Source organism: Halichoeres trimaculatus, unplaced genomic scaffold (assembly GCF_033239565.1).
Source record: "Halichoeres trimaculatus isolate MK-OKI-2021-1 unplaced genomic scaffold, fHalTri1.1 fHalTri1_scaffold_17, whole genome shotgun sequence".
Classification (NCBI taxonomy): Eukaryota; Metazoa; Chordata; class Actinopteri; order Labriformes; family Labridae; genus Halichoeres; species Halichoeres trimaculatus.
In genome coordinates, this window is record NW_027437195.1 from 30,244,609 (window position 1) to 30,266,309 (window position 21,701).

General features: G+C 42.4%; 1 protein-coding gene across 1 annotated transcript in view; it reads left to right on the forward strand.

Moving 5' to 3' along the window:
* The window catches only part of pcnt (pericentrin), a 57,501-nt gene that overhangs the window by 4,731 nt on the left and 31,069 nt on the right, over positions 1-21,701 (forward strand). Inside the window, exons 4-27 of the mRNA XM_074691700.1 lie at positions 2,118-2,252; positions 4,042-4,191; positions 4,276-5,105; positions 5,192-5,533; positions 7,108-7,369; positions 7,475-7,891; positions 7,970-8,188; positions 8,344-8,439; positions 12,922-13,065; positions 13,143-13,398; positions 13,571-13,638; positions 13,752-13,974; positions 14,067-14,167; positions 14,287-14,398; positions 14,608-14,734; positions 14,847-14,954; positions 15,035-15,101; positions 15,196-15,279; positions 17,859-17,970; positions 18,063-18,103; positions 18,186-18,528; positions 18,599-18,749; positions 20,939-21,392; positions 21,477-21,674. Of these exons, the coding sequence (XP_074547801.1) occupies positions 2,118-2,252; positions 4,042-4,191; positions 4,276-5,105; positions 5,192-5,533; positions 7,108-7,369; positions 7,475-7,891; positions 7,970-8,188; positions 8,344-8,439; positions 12,922-13,065; positions 13,143-13,398; positions 13,571-13,638; positions 13,752-13,974; positions 14,067-14,167; positions 14,287-14,398; positions 14,608-14,734; positions 14,847-14,954; positions 15,035-15,101; positions 15,196-15,279; positions 17,859-17,970; positions 18,063-18,103; positions 18,186-18,528; positions 18,599-18,749; positions 20,939-21,392; positions 21,477-21,674 (5,040 nt within the window). The remainder of the gene's footprint in view (positions 1-2,117; positions 2,253-4,041; positions 4,192-4,275; positions 5,106-5,191; positions 5,534-7,107; positions 7,370-7,474; positions 7,892-7,969; positions 8,189-8,343; positions 8,440-12,921; positions 13,066-13,142; positions 13,399-13,570; positions 13,639-13,751; positions 13,975-14,066; positions 14,168-14,286; positions 14,399-14,607; positions 14,735-14,846; positions 14,955-15,034; positions 15,102-15,195; positions 15,280-17,858; positions 17,971-18,062; positions 18,104-18,185; positions 18,529-18,598; positions 18,750-20,938; positions 21,393-21,476; positions 21,675-21,701) is intronic.

A 21,701-nucleotide genomic window follows, 5' to 3' on the forward strand; every position in this document is an offset into this window, starting at 1 on the left:
TTTCCATGCTGGACATAAACACAGCATGATAAGGTGATATATTGAAGAACAAATATGTTAAAAATTGATATTTTTTACCACATAAACACTAAAAAGTACCCAAAATTTGTACCATTGAGTACCAGTACCAATTACCAGGTACCGTATCATTTCAAATGTGAAAGGTACCCATCCCTACTCTTCCACTCTCACAGTCACAAGGATGTGTTTAGGTACCTAAACATGGTACCTTTTGATTTTACGTAAATCTGTACCCAGTACTTTTGACAGAATTCAGTCGGTACCTTTAAAAGTACATAATTCGTTACCCATCCCTAAATTTCACCAAGTATTAATTTCAAGCAACAACCAATTTTACAGTGGGTCATTTGGCTGATATTTCACTTTCATTTAATAAAGAAAATTAACAAGTTCCATCATTTATTTAGCAAAAAATGCAAATCATGTGTTGGAATTTACAGTTTTTGGGCTGTCTGACTTCCCAAACGTCAAGTGTGGTCTTTAAAATTAACACTAGACTACATGTTTGAGTTTATTTTCAGTTATATTTGCTCAAAATAATCAGTAAAACTGTAAAGCTATTTTAAAAACTATTGAAATAATTAATTTAGATAAAGGATTCACTTTGTGTGTGTCTGAGAAATCAGCATCAACTTTTGTACCCATTGAAAAAACCCTATAAATCATCAATGGTTTGCTCCAAAGTCACATGACCCAAATCAGCTGAGGGCCCATCCTTTTTGGTGGGAACCTTGAAGAAAGTGTGTCAATGATTGTCTTTATTGTTGAAATCTAGTGAAAAATTGTCCAATCGATGCGTTTTCTGAATTTGTAAAACTGTACATGTGATGATTTTTTTTGAAAATAAATTTAAATTTAAATCTTTATAAAATAAGAACAACTTTTTAACATTTAAAAATAAATAAATAAAAATCATTCCAAAAATTAAATGATGTTGATAAATTTGGAAAAATTCTAAGAAATTGGCTAAATTTCAAAACTTGCAAAATTTCAAAATAACAATAATAATAAAAATAACAGTTCTTAAATTTCTAAATAAATATAAAATGGAAAAATTTAAAAATTTTTTAAAGAATACTTGAATTTGATATTTGATTCAATGGGGAAAAAAACCCTATGGATCCCTATAAATCAGCGATGGTTTACTCCAAAGTCACATGACCCCAATCAGCTGAGGTCCCATCCTTTTTGGCGGGAACCTTGAAGAAAGTGTGTCATGTTTCAGCTCCTCCTCATCAATATTTCATCAGAATGATTGTCTGTACATGGGGCGCATTAACTGTTCATCAACTGTGTTACCAACATTTTCTGCTCTTCTTACTATAGATGTTATAAAGAGCAAACTGGGAAGAAAAGGAGCAGAAATATGAGCTGATGGAGGTCAGGTGGTGGCAGGTTCAAGGGACAAAACATGGAGGAAATGTCGACTGTGTTACTGTGATTTTTGAGCCATAATTCTTTTACATTTTGTCTAAGCTGTGAAATAAATGATGAGGGACATTTCTAGGCAGCGTAGTCTGACAGAGACATGTTGAATAACTCTAAATTTAGTAAAATATGGATTTATGCTGAAAAAAATAGTCACATCTTTTAACCGTAACACTCAACAAAATAATGTACCAATTATTTATTTCTTACATATTTAAGAATTTATTAATGAATTTATTACATGACAGGTTTATATTCTAAAAACAAATACAATAAGAAGCAAAAAAGCCCATTTTTTGTTTAGTACCTGAAATGTTCCTCTAATTACAGAATCGCTCTTGGACTTTAAACGGTTAAACCAGCTGGACATCTGATATTTGCATCATGTTTTTACTGAATTGCATGGCATTACTGCAGATTGTTCACTAACAAGTGGTCTGTGCCACATACATTAGAGAAATGGGTCACTAACCATCACGCTGCCTGCAGGGCGTGCTGTCACAGCAGCCTGGACAGGATTTATAGTGGCACTGTTTGCTAGCTTTTCCAAATGGAAAGTTCATCCACGGCTTAAAATGCAAATATGTGTAGCACTGGCTCCTCCTTCACTTTATTATCATGCAAAGCTTGAAAAAGTGTTTTTAAAACTCCTCTCCTAAATCCTCCAGGAGAAGCCGGAGAAATCAAAGGTTGAGAAGAACCAGCGTCAGGAGGATCAGACCCCGGTCCCTGAGCACAGCCTCTCCCCTGTGGAAGACTTTAAAGAGGAGCTCGTCACACTCACCGGGAAGGAGCAGCTTAAGGTACACAGTCACTTTCTAAACAGCGCTTTGCAGCATGTGACTGAAACACTGTTTGAAGACTTCACTGAGCTGAGATGACAGGCTAAAGAGAGGGTTGGATCAAAGTCGTGAAGCAGACGTAGCATTAAAGTCTCAGCTCTGTATTCACTGAGTCTGAAACTAATCATTTCACATCTTCATGTTTTCATACTCATAAGAAACAAACAGTGCTGTTTTGGCGTGTGTGTATATCTAATTTAAGAGTGTTAGTGTGACCGGCCTCCCCCTAATGAGAAACATACCTCTGTGTTTCTGCACGGCTGCACTGATCTGAGGATACAGCACATTTCATCTCGTGTAGTGGGAGATATTTCCAAGCTGAAGACATAACGGCTCTGAAATGACATTTTGCGTATTTAAACCTTGACTTTAGTATCAGATGTTGATTTAACCAGGTCACTGTTTTGTTTATTAATGAGATATTATGGAAAAACCTTGCGGCGATAACCTCTGATTTTAAAACAAATGCTAATTTAGTAAACAGACTAAATTAGCGATGTTAAATTATTATGAGATACTTTTTTTCCCCATGATTAAAACCTATTTTTATATATTTTTTGTTTACGTTTATGAGACTAAAAGATGAAAATAATAGTAGTGGACCATTGGCCTTTAAGAATCTATGATATTTACATTAATGTTCCTCATTTTTAATGATGATGATAGAGGTAGGGTCTGCAGGAATTTTCGTTACTTGTCAGTGAACACAATATTCAGAATGGGCTCCTCTTCCATGGCTCAGTGCCAGCAGCAGCCCACACCCACAGCCTCCCACTATGACAACGTGAACACACTCTCTAGCCCAGCAACCACCTGTAGTATCACGTTTCCATGTAGGAGAGACTCGAGAGCCGTGCACCTGTATTAACACGTTAGTACAAGCTAACCACAGGTATTTGACATAAACCTGGTTAGCAGAAAGCTAACTTTGCGTCGCTTTTTGTCATGTGCTGCTCTCCAAGTTCTTGAAAGCAAGTGAAAGTGGAGCCAAGCTTCACCCTTGTTTAGGAAAAAGCTTTATCTGTTTGGAGTTTTTGTTTCTCTTTGTTGTTTTTCTTCCTCTATGCTACGTCCGCTATCGTAGCTGCTCTGATTAGCTTCTTCCACTTGCTTATCAACATGCAAAGTCACTTGCACCATGGGTGGGCTGTGATTGGCTGATGTAACCATGCTTACCCTCCACCCAAAAATGTCCCGATACAACCAAAACATTAAAATCCAGGCTAAGGAGGGGGTTGAGGCAGACACAGACACTGATACACACACGTTCAGAGCTCTAAAGGCAGATTCTACCTTTAAACATGTGTAGTGTGCATTGGAGACAAAACCATATTCATCTCCTGAGTTGACGGTTTTTAAATCGTTGTTTTTAGCCGCTGAAACGGTCACGAGCTTAGTTTTGTATAAAGTTTGTATCAACTTTTAATTATTTCAGGGTGCTGCAAACTGTCTGCCACTGCAGGTGCATTCAAGGACTGTCGTAAAAGTGGAACACAGTCCTTGTTTTGCGTCCATAGTTGTTTCATTTGAAGCCAGAGGTGGATGTAAATTTACCATCTGTAAAGAATGTTTCTGTTAAACTTTCAGAAATGTGCTTATTTTGGCAAAAACACAATTTGAAAATTTATTTTACTATTCAGAAAATAATTAACTTAAGGTTTGAATTCACAGCTTTCAAAGTGTCATGCATTCAGTCATGAGGTGTGTTCGCTGTGTGAGAAATTGATTGATGCTTTTACTTCACTTCCAGAAGTTACAGCAGGCCGTGGAGAAGCGCAATGAGATCATTGCGAGGCTCAGCTCCAACCTGCAGGAGGCGCTGGCCAGCAGAGACCAGGTCCAGCTGGAGGCCCAGTCTCTGGCTGGACAGATTCAGGCGCTGCAGAGACAACTCCAACAGGTCGGAGCTGCTGAAAACTCAACATCTGTCACTTCACTCTGCAACACTTTGTAAACTTTAATCTGTAAACTTTCTCTGACACAGACGAGCGTCGAGTTCCTGCGCATCAAAAATCACACAGGGGCTGAAGTTCCCAGCAACCATCTGCACCCCAATAACGCAGACATCAACCACAAGGAGGCGCCATCAGGGGAGCCTGCAGCTGGAGACTTGGACGGAGAGACGGACGGTGTTCTGCTCAACCTGAGGGCGGCGCTACAGGAGGAAAAACAGAAAAGCCAACGTATCTACTCGGACCTCGAGGAGGAGATTCAGAAACACCAACATGTGCTTTCTTTACTGGAGAAGGAGAAGAGAGGCAGGGAAGAGGAGCGCCTGGAAAAGGAGGCGCAGCTCCAAGACCTCCAGACGCAGCTTAGCTCCGTGCAAACCCAGTGCCTTGAGCTGCAGCAGCATAAAGTCGAGAAGGAGAAACTGAACACCGAGGTGCTGGAGCTGAGGAAACGGCTCCAGCAGGAGGACGATGCACAGAGGAGGATGAAGGAGGAGATGGCCAGCTCTGCCCTCCATCTTCAGAGCCAGGAGGAGGAGATGCAGGAGCTCAAAGAGGAGATGGAGAGAGTGAGACAGCTCCTGGAGGAGAGGGACAGACAGCTGGTGTCCAGAGGAGAAGAGGAGGGACTGAAGGGCTCCAAGAACCGGCAGAACCAGGTGAAGGCTGGTTTCAGCTGTGATGGGAGGATTAGCGCTGATGAGGGAAATCTGGAAGGAGCTGATCAGGACGGCCGGTCTGTTTCATCCGGAGATATCATGATGGAGCGCTACTTATCAGCTCCTCACGCTCACTCTCCATCTCCAGTGATCAACGAGAGCTTTGAACGCTGTGGCCAGCCGGATGTGTCTGCAGAAAACAGGTCAGATACGTGTGTGTGTGAGTGCTGAGAGTCATGATGAAATCTGCTTTTCTGTAGAGTACTTATCTCTGCGTGTCCTCTCACAGTTTCGAGCTGAACAGCGACATTTTGGGAGATGAGCCTCTGTTATCGATCTCACACCGTTACCAAGAAGAAAGCCTCCTCCCCAACAACTCCAGCCCGCGCAGCTCTCCTGGACTGCCCCCGTCTCAGTCTCTGTCTCCCTGGCTGCACAACTCCGCTCCCAGCAAGCTGGAGATGAGCGAGCTGTCCGAGCAGCAGTTAGAGGAGACGGACCTGGAGAAGGAGCTGCTGAATCAGCAGTGTGGGGAGCTCCGGGACGAGCTGGCCCTCAAGGACAGGGACCTGAATGTGTTGAGGGAGGAGGTCATGAGGAGTGCTGAGGAGCTGGAGGAGGCCAGGAGCAGGTAACAGAGTTAATTAGCTTTGCAAAACCATAAAAGCCTGATTCACAGAGGGATTGCAGATAAGATTTCACACAGCGCCTGCAAAAAGTGAAATGCTTCACAAATTTTATCTTAGTGTATGAGTGTTGTTGAGCCATTATGCATTCATTTGGGGCAGAAAATAACAGTCAGTTCACCTCTGCAGCAGCTAAAAATCACATATCTGTACATAAAGACTGTTTATATTCCCTGTTATTCCAATAATCAGGAGTTACATTGGTCTCTAGCTGTCTGAAGACCCATCAGCTGTGACATTATACACCACAGAGCCCTGGAGCCTCGTGCAGCTCTTTAACTCCTTTGGAGTGGCTCCTTGTATTTTTTTCAAATTTTGTAAAAAAAAAAAAAATCTTTTTTTTTTTTGGAGATTTTGCACATATTTGATTTTTTGTAAATTTCTGAACTGTTTTAATTTCTGCAATTTTTGCAAATAAATTAATTTAATTTCTTTAGAAATTTTTTTTTTTTCTTTTGCAATTTTTTTTACAATTTTTTGAAATTAAGCAAATCTTTGAAATTGAAATGTTTTATATAAATACAAATAAAATTATGTAAATTATATATTTTTTTGAATTTTTCTGAACTTTTTGCTAATTTTTTGAATCTGGATCTTTTCTATTGTTTTCAAAAATAAGTAAAAGTTTAAAAAAAGTAAGTAAAAAAATATTTAAAAAGAAATCAAAAAGATTTGTAGATTTTTTCGCGTTTGATTTTTTGCAAACTTTAGAATTGTTTTAACTTCTGCAATTTTTGCAAAATAATAATTTTATTTTTTTAATTTTTTGTGAATATATACATTTTTCTGAAAATTGAGCAATTTTTTTGAAATTGCAATGTTAGACATACTAACAAATAAATATTATGTAAATTATACATTTTTTTAATTGTTCTGAACTTTTTGCAAATTTTTTGAATCAGGATTTGTGTCAAATTAAGTAAAAAAATTCAAAAAATTTTGAAGAGTAAGCACATTTTTGTTTTTTTGCAAATTTCAGAATTGTTCTAATTTCTGCAGTTTTTTTTGCAAATTTATTTTATTTTTTAATCTTTTGCAAATTTTACATTTATTTTTGAAAATTTAGCAAATTTTTGAAATTGTAATGTTACATATAAATAGAAATAAATATTATATTAATTTAGGAAATTTACCTTGCAGATTTTTTTATTTTTTAAATATTTGCAAATTTATCAAAAATAAAAACCTAAGACATCAGATGTACAATTTTACAAACATATATACTTCTTGATTAGATTGTTATTCACTAGAGTTTTTTTTTTTACTTTTTTGTCTTTATTGTGAAGATGAAGTAGATTTTGTGGCTCCTAATCGACTTTAATAAAGGTTAGCTGAGGCAAAATGGCTCCTATTAAGTAAAAGTTGCAGACCTCTGGGTTAGAAAAAAGGCCAAGAGCATTATTTTTAGTCCCCAAAAATAATTCCCTTGTATTTTTTGCAGTAAAATCTTTTGAAATCTGAGTTTAACCTTTTAAAAGGTCAGTCTGATGTAGCTACATTCCTGTCTTTGCACCCTCAGGTGGGCCCAAGTCACAGATGAGCTCCAGCAGGCTCTTCTGGACCTTGAAGAGGAGAAGGAGAAGAGGAGACATGTCGAGGAAGAAATGAGCTTAAAAACCCACGAACAAGACAACTTGAAGAACAAACTGAGTGCCTTAATGGAGGAACGAGCCAATGCACACATGGTCGCAGAGACGTCTCTGCAGGAGATGAAGCCGGCTTCAGACTCTGCCGAACGGAGCGTTGAGCTCAGAGATGACGACCATCTGCAGACACTACAGGTTTGTTCACAGCTTAATCAGAGTAAACACACCTGTCTCTGCCTGAATGTGTGGAAATAGTTTGTGTCTTGAAAAGCTGACAGGATTTCTCTTCTCTTCTAAAAGGCTCAGTGTGAACTCCTCGCATCAGAGCTACAGGAAACAAAAACGACCCACGAAACCACCTCAGCCCTACTCGATCAAATGACGCTGGATCGAGATGAAACCGTAAAGAAGCTTGAACAGGCTCGTGCACAGGCTCTCCAGGTGCAGACAGAGGTGGAAAGGTTGAAGGAAGAGCTGGAGAAGAGGCAGAGCTTGCTGGACTGTGCTGAGAAGGAAAAGAGCGAACTGGAAACTCAGATCTCCTCCTTGAGACTGAACCTGGCTGAGCTGGAGGAGGCTCAGGCTCAGGCAGAGCAGGAGAGGGAGCAGCACCGCAGGAAAGAGGAGGAGACGGAGCAGCGCATCAGGAAAATAGAGCAGGTCTTAGAGGAGGAGCTGGAGCAGTTTGAGAATCTGCTCAAAGACAAAGATGATAAGGTATAACACCAGTTCATCCACTTCTTTGTTTCAATCCAAACACGACGTCTGCATCAGTAACCATGTTTTTTTTCCCAGCTGGCCGAGGAGAGGGAGAAATGGGAAGACGAGAAGCAAGAGAAGGACAGAGACTTCCTGCAAATGAAGCGTCACCTGGAGGAGCAGAGGCGGGAGCGGGAGGAGGAGGTGAAGGCTCTTCTTGGGAAGCAGACTGTGTTGGTTGAGGAGGCGACAGAGAGGCTGGAGACGTCTCACCGACAGGAGATCAAAGAGCTGAAAGAGAAACATCAAACACAGGTGAGACACACACCTGCTCATGGTGACAAACACGTCTTTACACAACGTATTCACTAGATTTTTTCAGACTGGACGTTCAGATTAAACTGTTTCAGCAAAATTTGATGCTACTGTAGCGCGTCATTTCTTTGATGCCGTTTTGCATTATTTTCTAGATCTCCGAGCTGAAGTCTCACCTGGAGTCTGAGCTGCTGAAGCAACAGGTGGTTATGGAAGACGAACAGAGGAGACAGATCAGCCTCATCAAACAGGTATTACAATGAGACACACGAATGCAAAACTTCTGCCTTATTTTCATGCGACAAAAAAACTTTCTTCTTCTTGTATTTGCTACTCCTTCAACAAACTTTAACTGATTGTCGCCTTTAAAACTTCAAAACATTCAACTCATTCAGGACTACGCCACTGTCACTTTTCAAGTCCGTTTCAGGTATACTTTCAGAGATATTTCACGTTTTTTTTGCAATATCAGTCCCATAGAGAATGACTGTAAAATCTTCAGGATTTGCTCCTTTCATAAAAATTTTCAGCCTGCTTCAAACCCTTCTCATTCAGTCATACATTTACCTAGAAACATGATTCCAACTTCAAAATATTTCGCTATCTTTTAGCTTCATTCAGTAGTTTTCAAATTCATCCTAGCATTTATAGTTTCTTCACAGTGACCCTTCAAAGGTCATGATGATTTTCAGCTCTTCGAGCCGTTTAACATTGGTGTGTATTGGACGGAATGTTCCAGATTAGAGCGGGAAATTCAAATGACAGAGTGGGGAGAGGGGGAAACAAAACCTAGAAACTCGCTGGAAAAACTGTCCTCTTGGCCTTATATTTCGCCTCACCATGACATACAAGGTGTCAAAATGTAGGTAATCTTGTCCTGCTTCTGACAAAGTGTTTTTTGGAGAACTGTCACGAGAAGTCAGCATCAGCACCCCATGTATATCCATGTTAATTCCTGAGGGGTTTTCTCAGAGATCAGTGAAGGGTCACTCATTTGTCTCTCGCCGTCACAACCACATTTCTTGGTCTACAGACATGAAACCAACATGGACAGCTTCATCAGGGTCTCAGGACTCTCACGGTCCAGTTGTTTTTCTGATCGCTTTTACTGTTCTGTTCCAATTGCAAGCAGTCTGAGGCCATGATTTCAGTGGTACAGTCCTCGGAAGCAACAGACTCCACCAGCTCTCTTATGGCAGTTGGTAAACAGTAATCACCATGGCAACATCTGGCTTCAGATGGGCCTCAGCTGACAGGCTTACATGATTAAACTCACACCAGGACACACAGGCTGTGTCCGAAATCACTCCCTGTTCACTATATAGTGCACGATATGGTGAATACACCATTTTGTAGTGCTTTCGGAAATCTGAAGCGACATGCTTCAGTGATGACGGCATCAGCTGATCACCTCTGGATCACAACAGCTTCAGTAACCTTTGGTCAGATTGACATAGAATAATAAGCTGGTATAACACATATACAAAGTCACATTTTAGCGTGTGTTTTTATTCTCTGCTCAAACTGTCGGCTGTGATCACGCCAACTGAAAACAGGAGGAACAAATCACTGAATGAAAATCATCATCTCAAGGTCATCTGCTCTCACACACACACACACACACACACACACACACACACACACACACACCTCCATCCCTCCCTCCTGCTCTCTGACCCGCTCTCAGCCGTCCTGATGCCTTCACTGACGCTCAGAAACGCCAACGCCAGAGTCCATCAGTGTGGGCGTGGACACGTAGCAGGAGGTGAGGGAGGTGCGTTGTCATGACAACGTGAGGGTTTGCGATAAAGGTGTTACCATCACACTTTTGAGATAAACTTAAGAATCAAAACTTCTGAAAAACCACCTCATGAGAAGTTTTTAGAAATCTTGGTGTTTCCAACTCTTTCCTCAAAGTTAAAGAGTTAATCCACAGAAAACTGAGTATTTTATTCAAACACATCATATTTATTCAACATCAGTCAACAATATCAGAAACTCTATGATCTACAGGGATCAGCCTCAGAATGAAAGGAGGTTAATACAAGGATTTTATAGGTTTTTTTTTTTGTTGTTTTTTTTTTTTATTTTCAGATCTTTTTAAACCCACAATGTATGCTTGTGTTTTGTGGGGAAGGGGGGGGCGTTTGGTGGGGAGGGGTCTGGCCTCTCACTCTGTGCTCTGCGTCCTCCGCTGTTTGTGCTGACGGAGGCAGCTAGGAGTGCAGAACTTTTTCACTCTCCTCCAGAGTGAGACCCTCTCCACCTCAGGTGTTTCTCTGACCACAGCTGATGTCACTTCCTGTGGCTCAGGTGATTCCTCCACAATCTCTGCTGGTTCCTGGACGGTCTCTGGTGTAACTTCGTCTGTCACAGGTGAGTCTTGGACGATCTCTGATGTTGTCTCGTCCACTGCAGATGATTCTTGGACAATCTCTGCTGTACCTTCATCTTCCTCTGGTGACTCCTGGTCCGTCCCAGATGCTGACTGGACGTCCTCAGAGGTCTCCTGGACGTCCTCGGAGGTCTCCTGGACGTCCTCGGAGGTCTCCTGGACGTCCTCAGAGGTCTCCTGGACGTCCTCGGAGGTCTCCTGGACGGTCTCAGAGGTCTCCTGGACGTCCTCGGAGGTCTCCTGGACGTCCTCAGAGGTCTCCTGGACGGGGCTCTGTGTGTCTTCTTGGACGTCTGAAAGTGGGGGCTCTGCCTCTTCTTCCTGCTGACGTTCCTCCAGAGCGTGTTGGAGCTCCTGGACTCTCTCCTGCAGAGCCTTGCAGACCTCCTCTTGGCTCTTTAATTGTGAGGAAACCCAGTCACAGCTGCTGTCCTTCTCTTGCAGCTCGCTCTGTAAATCCTCGACCACGGCTCTGTGCTCTGCCTCCTTTCTTTGGGCCTCTGCCTTCTCCGTCTCCAGCTCCCTCTCAACAGCTTCACGAGCTGTGGCGAGCCTGTCATACACCAACAGGTCTTTGTGCTTCTGGTCTAAATGCTGACGCTTGGTTGCGTGCAGCTTTCTCTCCAGCGCGTTGTTCCTCCCTGTCTCGTCGTACAGCAGGGCATTCTGGGACCTGATCAGAGCGTTGAGCTCGGCTACTTGGTCGTTGTGTTTTTTGTCCGATGCTTTGATCTGGTCCTGCAGAGCCTTGACCTGTTGCTGGAAGGAGACTTTCTCTGTGTCCAGCTTCCCAGACAGACGCTGGACATCAGAAGCTGTCTCTTGGAGCTTCAGCCTGAGTTCCTCTCGGTCTTGTTGGAGGGTGACAGCCTTCAGTCTTTCACCCTGCAGCTGATGCTCCAGATTTAAAGCCAGGTCTTTGAGGGCTTTCATCTGGATGGATGTTTTTGTCTCCTCTGATCTGAGGTTGGAGACCTCGTCCTGCAGGGTCTTTACCTGCTGCTCCAGGGACAGTTTCTCTCTCTGGAGCTTCTGAGCGTGCTCCTGGTTGTGGTTGGTAAACTCCTGTCTCACGAGCCTGAGCTGCTCCTGTTCTTTCTGGAGGGTTTCCGTCCTCAGTTTCTCGGTCTTCAGCTGGTCCTCCAGTGATCCAACGAGAGCTTGTTGCTGAGCCATCTCCTCCTTCACCTCCTGAATGGCCTCCTCCTTCGCCCTCAGCTCCTGTCTCAACTCCTCCATCAGCAGAACGGAGGCGTTGTCCAGTTTTACGGATTCAGTCTCAGGTCTCTGGGTTTCGTTGGACCTTGAGAGCGCTGCAAGTTTTTTGTTCTGTGCGGATATGACTCCCAAGAGCTCATCCTTGGTTTTGATGAAGTACTGGCACATATCCTGAGTGGGGATGAAGGTGGGGTTCAGGTGTTTGACCTCTTCTCTGAGCTCCCTGATCTGTCTTTCGTAGTAGAGCCTCTCAGTGTCCCCCATCATCAGTGGTCTTTCTACCTGGGCAGGGTTGGTTTTTGGGACGGCTCCTTCTCTACATGGATCAGGGGTCTTCCTCTCCTGCTGTGTGGGTCTCTGGCTGCCTTTGTTTTCTTGGCTGTTGATGTTGAATGTGGCCCACTCTGGCAGGACAGGAGTAAAATCCTTTTCTTCCTCCATCTCCATCACATCAGCCCAGTTAATGGTGAATCCTGACTCTTCTTGGTCAAACATTGTTTGTTCTGTGTTTGCTAGTTTTCGTTCAATCCTTGAAGAAAGCGTCCTCTCAGTTTGATCTCTGCTCTGTTATGAGCTTGAGAACTGGAAATCTCTGGTACCTATAAAGATTCTGTGTTCCGTTCCCCTCATCTCTACGCTCCTCTGTGACATCACAGCAGCTGTGATCACAGCAGCTGTGATGTCATCCGGAATCTTTCATTTCTAAATAAACAAACTTTATTGATCTGAACCATAGACTTTAAAAAACAATGGACGTCATTTTGCTCGGCTCGAAGGGAAGTCTCCACAAAAACTGCTCCCCCTGGTGGCTGGCTGCAAAAAAAATCCATCTCCCCAGTCATTCCAGATGGGCTGTGGTCAAACTTAAAAAAATTAATACACCTGGTAGAAATGTTTCTCGCGTCTGATTGTTGCGGTGATTTTGAAATTATCATTTGGCTGTCTTGTATGTCAACCCAATGAGTACTCTTTTTTTTGAGAAGTAAAATGTCATTGAGCGCAATTGTGCAGCCCAATGATACCAAATAAAATTGGGACATTTTAATCCCCCTCCATCAAATGGTAAAGTTTTGCTGTTTTAAATCACATTTCATCTCTTTATTCTCCGTCTTTCCTTCAGGTGACTGAGCGCGAGCATGAGAGGATGATTTCAGAGCTGACGGCCAAACACAACGAGGAACTCAACCGTCTGAGGTCGGAGCTGTCCGTGGAGCTGAGGGAGAGTCTGGAGGCTGCGCACCAGGCCGAGCTGCAGCAGGCCAAGGTATGACAGATACATACTCACTACCATTTCCCAGATTAAGAAAGACCACTCTCAAACTAGCGCTCAACTTCCTGTAGGTCCAAAGGACCGCTGAGCTGGAAGCCCTCCGCCTGAGCCTGACCAGCGCCCACCTGACCCAGCTGGAGCGCTCCCAGTTGAACCATCAGCAGGAGCAGGACTCTGCTCTCACCAAAGCCCAGACCTCCCTGAGAGATACGTTTGCACAGGAAAGTGCTCAGCTACAGGCTCAGCATCAGCTGGACCTGGACCGCATCCAACAGCAGAACCAGGAGCAGCAGGAGAAGCTGCGTGAGCTGCACCTCCAAAACACGAGTGAGTGTGCTCGAGAGGCTTTTAGGCCGTGTGCTTTTTCATGTTCGCCTGCAGGTGCACTCAACCTGTGTGCTGTTACGAGTCACCCTCTTTCTCTAAAAGCTTATTTAAGCACAGGGCAGATGTAAACTTCATGTTACTGCATGCTGTATCTTTACTTTTGCATGCACAGATGAGTTGAAGCAGCAGTGGGAGGCGACTGCAGCTGTGATGGAGGAGAAGAAAGCCGAAGAGATACAGGTTGAGCTTTTTTCATCAAAACTTAATTAAAAAAAAGTAAAATTTCAGATAATTCACTATGTAAATTATTTAAATAGATACCCCAGTTCATCATGGCCTCCTCTTTCTCCCAGGCTCTGAGGTCACACTGGGACAAACTCCTCTCAGAAACCCAGAACGGTCTCACCACAACCCAGAAGGAACTCAGAGAAGCTCAGGCAGCTCTGACCCAGACCCAGTCAGACCTGAAGGAGACGTCTGCCCGGCTCCAGGAACTCCAGACCTCCAGCAAGGAGCAGAAGGAGAAAGTAGAGGAGGAGCTGAGAGGAGCCTTGGCTGACAGAGATGCTGCCGCCTGTGAGCTGCTCAACTTTTCCTGCCTCCTTAATTTCTCAGACGGTGAAGTCTGCACTGTCCTGTTGATGTTTAACCCTTTATTTCCCCCTAAGGTGCTCTGGAGGAGCTGGTTTCTGGTCATAAGGAGGTGCTGCAGGAGAAAGAACAGCAAGTGCTCCACCTTCAGGAGCAGGAGCAGAGACTGCAGCAGGAGGTGAGTGGAGATAATGTCACCACACTGACTGAAACATCTCTGTGCACATGTCTGGACTCCTCAGCTGACGTGAAACAAACAGATAAATGAATCCGTGTTCCTCCCTCCTCCTGAACCAGGTTGTGCGCCTGCAGGAGGAGAAGACCTTATTAAAGCTGAGCTCAGAAGAAGAAGTGGGTCAGCTGTGGAGCCAGCTGGAGAGCATGAGGACGAGCCGCCAGGAGCTGGGAGGTGAGCTTGTTAAAGCAGCCTGGCATGTGCTGTCAGCTCTTTATTTCAATCAGCTGCACTTACCCAGCATGCATAGCCAACACGCTGGATGCCTGCGCTGCTCTAAACATGCCTGACTCCAAACGTTGAAGTGGGTTTCTAAAAATACACTCTGTGCTTTGATTTCCTGCATCCTCAACACGGTCTGTGTTTTTACCTTCTTCATTCAGAGCTGAAGGAGCAGCTGCTGGCTCGCTCCTCGCGTGTCGATGACATCGAGCGCCTGAAGTCGGAGTTTAACGATCAGAAACGGGAAATTAAGGAGCAGAACGAGGCCGAGCTGGAGAGCTTGAGGAGGTGTGAGGAACACAGACGCTCCTCTTGTTTAAAGTTCATGTCCAGGTCAAATATGTTTGTTATCTTTAAATCCTTGTTGTCTCATATCTGCTTTGACTTTTCCCTCCTCCAGATACTTTGAGCAGCGGTTGCAGGTGGCAGAGGAGAGCTACAGAGAGGAGATCGCTCTGCTCCAGCTCAGGCTGGTGGAAGGTGCGATGGAGGAATCTGTCCTGTCCAGGTACGTCAGGAAACATCTGATGAGAAATGAGCCCAAAAAACTTTTAAGACATTTTAAAAACAGTTGTTTTTCTGCTTCAGTTCCTTCTGTCAGAGCCGAGCAGAGGACGTGGCTCCTGATGTCGACCTCAGCCTGGAGAAACAACAGGTCAGTGCATGTTTTCATAGAAAGAAGAGCAGTGAAATGTTTCGTTTTTGTTTCCCTCTTGGTCAACAAGTCCATTAAATCATGTCTAATCCAGGAGCTGCTGGAGGAAAAACACACACTGGAGCTTTCAAACCTTCGGACGTCCATGGCTCTGTCCTTCAAGGAAGAGCTGCAACAGGTCAGACGTGAACTCCGCTCCTAATCTGAATGACACTAACACAAACCAATCAGAAGGATTTAATAAAAAAGTTTTTTATTTTTACACTGGAAAAAGTGAAATCCAAGCAAGATACAGTCTTGTTCCTAAATGTCGAGTCAACTGAGAGTGGATTGGCTAAAAATGAGCTGTGGCCAACAACAACAAGGACATAAAGATACACGCGCTGATTTTGTTTTTCTCCCAGTCTGAGCTACTTTGAAGCATTTTCAGAATCAGAGGTTGTGTCTTCATGTTTTTCCCTCAGCAGAGTTTCAGGAGAGGCAAATAACTGTACATTAAATTGTTCATTGGGCTTAATATGTGACACATTCAAATGTGTCATTTCATGATATTGAAAGGCAAAAATGATGCCTGAGTTTTAGAGCAAAAAAAAAACTTTCCAATGAGGTGAGAAAAATATACTTGTTTAGTTTCTTGAAGCAAAAAAAAAAAATCTTAATACAAAAAAATGAAAGACGTAGATGATTCTGCTAATTTGTCAAGATGTTTTAAAGCTGGATGTAACAGGGGTGGGGATGTCATAATTTAAAGGTACAGTGCGCAGAATTTTGAATGGTGTAGCCAATTTAGCAGCCAGACTGAATTCTCAAGTCCTTGAACAGACGGTGGCCTTTTTGATTTGTTAAGACCAGATGCAACATTTACACTCATATACCTTTAAAGCTTGTTGGCCTTCTCAGACTGTCATCATTAGGGCTAATAATCTAATTGCGATTTTTTTAGACCAATATTGCAATTAAGCATACAATTTTTTTGTGGAGGGCGTTTATCTTCTGTATTGTTCACTTAAGTTTTAAGTCATTTTATAGTGTGACTAACCAACAAAAGATACTGTTAGCATTTAAACAAGTCTTTTTTGCATTTCTTAATTGAAAAAGAAAAAGGAACACTGAAATCTTACTAACCTCCAGTTGTCAGTCAGAGTAACAAACCATGTAGAAAAAGTGACCAAGGGGTCTGGCTCTACGATCTACTGGATGGATCTTTGTAGCCTTCAGGGTTTTTTTTTCAGAAAAAAAACAGCATTTTGCCTTTTGCTGGTTTTGAGGGAGAACAAGTACAAGTTACTATATTCCCTCCAGGTCTGTGAACATGAAACTTTTTTTTTTCTAATTGCAGCCTTTGTGATTTGAAAATTGTATTCTATTACAACGATGTTGGTTTAAAATCGATTAATTGTTCAGCCCTAGTCATCATTTTCAAGACATGTGACCAATTAAAAGTGCTGTAATATGCTGAAATACACGTGGACGGAGTGGAAGGTTTGGTGCGTTTAATTTGTGCCCTGAAGTGTGAGTTTATGAGTTTCAAGCTGGAAAATTTAAAACTGGAACGCCCTCTGAGGTCTGAACTTTCTACTGGGGGTTTACAATCAAAGATGGTCACCCTCAGTGTAAACAGTAATACACATACTGTTATATTCTGTTTATTTTAGCATTTCCGTCTCATGTTTGTTGCAATAAATCAGCCAAATACAGAGTGGTATTCGATGTTAGTATGTAGAAATATTGCTGTTATCGGAAGTTTTCTAGACTTGGCAACTGAAATGCTTTAAACTCGGAAATGATGCCACTCCCTCCTTCCAAGTTATGATGTAAATTAGGGATGCTGGATATATTGGTATTGGTATCAATATCCGTATCAACGTATATTTACTCATTAGCTGTCGGCATTTTCAGAGCATCTTGAATGATCTTTAAATAATCTTGTTTTCTCTGACTATGTAAACACCAAAACTACTTAAGAAGAGAGAACTCTCCTCTTTTATGTCTCTCCTCCTGTTTTTGATCCAAAAAACAGACAATGTTCTTTTTTGATTGCATTCATCATCACACACATTATCTCAGATAGTTTGTTTTTTTCTTTTCTCTTTCTTTTTTTTTTTTACTAATATTGATATCCGTAAATATCGGTTATCGGCCATAACAGCATTATTAATATCAGATATCGGTATTGGCCAAAATTTTCCTATCTGTGCACCGCCAATGTAAATGGAGCTTTAAAGGTACATACTCGTAAATGTTGCAGCTGCTCCACATGTGTTAAGAACAAGAAGTTCTCGTGATGTTTGACAAGTACGAGCCATTATTAGCGAATTTTTACCCTTAAAAACATCCATCACTACAAATTTTTCTTCACACATCAACTACTCCCTTCTTCCTCTTCCCACTGCTGTCTTTAACTTCTTATAAAAACACACATCACTAGCTTCTCTTTCTCTGGAAGGAGGATGATAATTCTGTAAGATGGAGAGGGATCTGCTCCATATCATCAAAAACAAATCCCTGTTTTTTAATTTGAGGGATTAAACACTACTTCAAACATTTTTGTGAATACTGCTTCCCATTTCTGCTCAGTCTGATCTGCTGAACCCTCTTAGTCTCTCTCAGTGAGCGTTCACAGTGACGGTTAGGGTTGTTTAGATTTGTCTGTCGCTCTTTATTCAGACTGTTTCTCAGCGACTGATCCCAGGCCGCACAGAAAGACAGTTTCATGAGGTTATTAAAGCTTTTTCTGTGCCTCATTCTGTACTTCAGGTGCGCTCAGACCTCACCGACTACTACTACGAAGAGCTGCAGGAGACAAAGACTCGTCACGCCCTGGAGCTGGAGCAGCTGAGAGCCAAACTGTCTGACCATCACTTACAAGGTTCATCACACGTTCAGCTAAACTGACGTCTAAACTGGACGTTTGTAGGGTCATTAAGTCAAATATAATCCTTCTTCTTCTTTAATTTTTAGAACTGACACACGTTCGTTTGGAGGCAGCTCGACAGGTCGAGGTAAGAAATGAATCAGGTATTTGATTGAACATTAAAGTGACTTTTTGAGCCGTTTTTTACATTTTCATGTCGTTTGGATCAGGTGGAAGTCGAGCAGCGGATGTGGCGTCACGCTGAAGAGCTGCAGGAAAACATGACCATCGTTCACCACCTGGAGGACAGAGTCGCCGCTTTAAGCGTGCACGGAGCAGAAACGACTCCAGAGGTGATCGATGAACCTCAGCGAGACGCAGCTCTGAAACAAGACAGGGAGGAGATCAGCCGGCTCAGACGAGACCTCCAGGAGAAGCATGAGGAGGAACTGACGGCGCTGAAGTCAAATCATGACCAGGAGATGGAGAAAGAGCGGGAAGGCTGGGAAAAATCCCTCCAGGAGCAGAGAGAGAAGTTACAGTCCCTCCAGGCAGCGCTGGACAGCAACGACAGTAAGACTGAGCTGATGTTCAACGCTGTGTGTGAGTTCAGCTCTTCAGTTTATAACATGTCGTCTTTCAGGCCCTCAGGTCCTCGCAGAGAGGCAGAGACTTCAGGCTCAGCACGATGAGGAGCTGAAGGAGGCAAAGAGCCGAATGGCAGCAGATATGGAGGAGCTCGCTCGTCTCCTCCAGGAGCAGAGCGAGGAGCAGCTTCGAGACGCACACGACAGGTGAGGTCCTCAGAGTGGAGAAGTCAGCTGTTTGACAGAGGATGGAGTATCAGTTACTAACGTATTAAAAAATCAGGCTTTGAGAAAAATGATGATTCTTACTTTAATTACCTGAATTGAGTGAGATTAATTACAGAGTTCCTCCTTTTCTTAAATTCTTTTTTTATTATGGTTTTTCAGGTCCATGCAATCAATGAAAATACATTTCGTACTTCATATTTAGCCAATTTTGTAAGAGCACCAAAATATCCCAGACTTCGTAAGCAGTACAAATGCACCGATACAAAAATTTTGGCCGATACCAATATTTACTGATATTACTTATAAATTCATATTGGTAAAAATTTAGAAAAAAAATTAGAGAAAAAAAAGTCTCGACACAGATGATGTGTTGAGGTAGTTCAGAGAGAAAGAGCAGAGCGATCGTGAGAAAAGACGACCATGGAGAGGATCAAAGGATGGAGCGCCAAGAATAACGTGATCAAAAAAAAAGTACGTTTTGTCTGTTTCTTGGATCAAAAACAGGAAGAGAGACATAAAAGAAGAGAGTCCACTCTTCTTAGGTAGTTTTGGTGTTTACAGAGTCGGAGAAAACAAGATTATTTTGGTCTTGAAAAATCATTCAAGATGCTCTGAAAATGCAAGCAGCTATTGAGTAAATATCAGCCAATACCAATACTGATTTATCGTGCATTCCTAAAAAGCATGTGAGGACCATTCAGGAAAATATACATGTAACTATTTTTTATAAATATAGTAAAATAAGAACAGGAACTTAAGTTAAACATACAGAAACACACGTGTATAAAATGTTAAGGTAAAGCCCTTTAAAGAGGAAATATAAAATAAAAAAAAGAAAGAACAGAAAGATCTACTTTAGACAAATGATGGTCTTATTGGTGTAACATATATTATCCATCTTTCCCATCTTTAAAGAGAGAAAAAAAAACAAACCAAAACAACTTAACCAAGCAATTAATGCTTACATGAATTAAGATTTTTTCTTTTTTTATTTATTTATTAGTTTTTCTTTAATTTTTTTTCTACTCCTCTTATTTATTCCTATTTTTACTCCTTTTCTTAAATTAACTATATATTGTTTTTTTTTTTTGGGGTTTTTGTTTTTTCATGTGCATGTGCATCTAAGTGCCTAACAAATGTCCTGGGGGTGCTTTTTTGGGATGCTGGTCATTTTTCAACATATCAGTATCAGTATTGGTATTGGCCGATATTTACTCAATAGTTGCTTGCATTTTCAGAGCATCTTGAACGATCTTTCAAGACCCAAGTAATCTTGTTTTCTCTGACTCTGTAAACACCAAAACTACCTAAGAAGACTGGGCTCTCTTCTTTTATGTCTCTCTTCCTGTTTTTGATCCAAAAAACTGACAAAACAAACTTTTTCTGATCACGTTCATCTCGTACGCTCCATCCTCTGATCCTCTCCATGGTCGTCTTTTCTCACGATCACACCGCTCTTTCTATTTGAACTACCTCAACACATCATCTCAGACTTTTTTTTTTTTCTTACTGATATATCTATCAGTAAATCGGTTATCGGCCATAACAAAAATATCAATATTGGCCCAAATTTTTGGTGCATCCCTATTGATAGGTGATCTAAACCTCACTCTGAGACTAAATAAAATATTTGATCACAAAAAAATCTCACTTCTTGTAATCTCAAAGCAAAGATAATCATCTCCATCTTAAAAATATCATAGATTACCTCCACGTGAGGATTTCCAGGTTTTAACCACCGTCTGGTTAAAACTTTTCCGCTGGCAGCACCAAGGATCTGAAATAAGTATTGCATATCAAAAGAAACATTTTCTGATGTAATAGCACCCAAATACAATGAGTCAAATTTAAGTGGATGTCTATCTGAAAAGAAAAAACACTTTGCAAAACTTTGTAAACCTCACTCCAAAATGGAACCAGGACCAGAATATGTACATTTATACAAAATCCCCGACATAAAGTTGAGCTTAAAGTTTTCCTTGTGTCTCACATAAACAGAATTCCTCCTTTAAAAGCAGAATCAAGAAGTCAGATGCTTTTTCACTGGCCTTACTGCCCATAAAATATTTTACTCCCGTGTCCCTGATCCTCAGCTGTTCATACTGAGTCCCTTATGAATGCTCTGCTCAGTAAGAGCTCAGTCTGACTGAGTTTTTGTCTGTGCTCAGGTTCCAGGATCAGAAAGCTTCGCTGGAGCAGAGTTTGCTTCAGAAATATCAAGCGTCTGTGGCAGAGCTGCAGAGAAACCATCACACTGAGCTGCAGCAGCAGAGAGACGCGCTGCTGAACAAACACTCCCAGGACACAGACGCTCTCAGCTCCAAACACAAAGCACAACTGGACTCCCTCAGTGCCAGTCACAGGGGTCAGACTGAGGCTCTGACTGCTGAGCTGAAAACCACACACTGCGCTGAGCTCGCCGCCCTGGACGAGGCTCTGACAGCGAGGGCCAAGGCAGACCTGGACCGTCTGGAGACCGCTTTGAAGGAGACCCATCAGGCTCAGCTGGAGGCTCTCGAGGCCGAGTTGGCTCACAAACACCAGGAGGAGAGGGATGAGCTGGAGAAGAGGATGCTGGGTAATATGGACACTTTGGAGGCAACATACCTGAAAGAAGTGCAGGTGAGGGTTTAAAAAAAGAGGTGATGCAGAAAAATGAGGCTTTCTGTTCTTGATGCTGTTATCTTCTTTTTTTTATGACGTCAGACGTTACGAGATGAAGTGACCCGACTCAAAGAAAGACACCAGCGAGATCTGGAGCAGCAGAAGTCAGACCAGATCTCGCTGATGGAGCGCTACGCTGTGGAGCAGGCGTCCGTCAGGGAGGAGCTGAGGAAGGAGCTGGCTCAGGTGCACATGGAGAAGTTTAGAGCCATGGCGGGCGAGCTCAGCCACGTCCACAAGGTGAGCGCTGAGGACAGACCGCTGCTA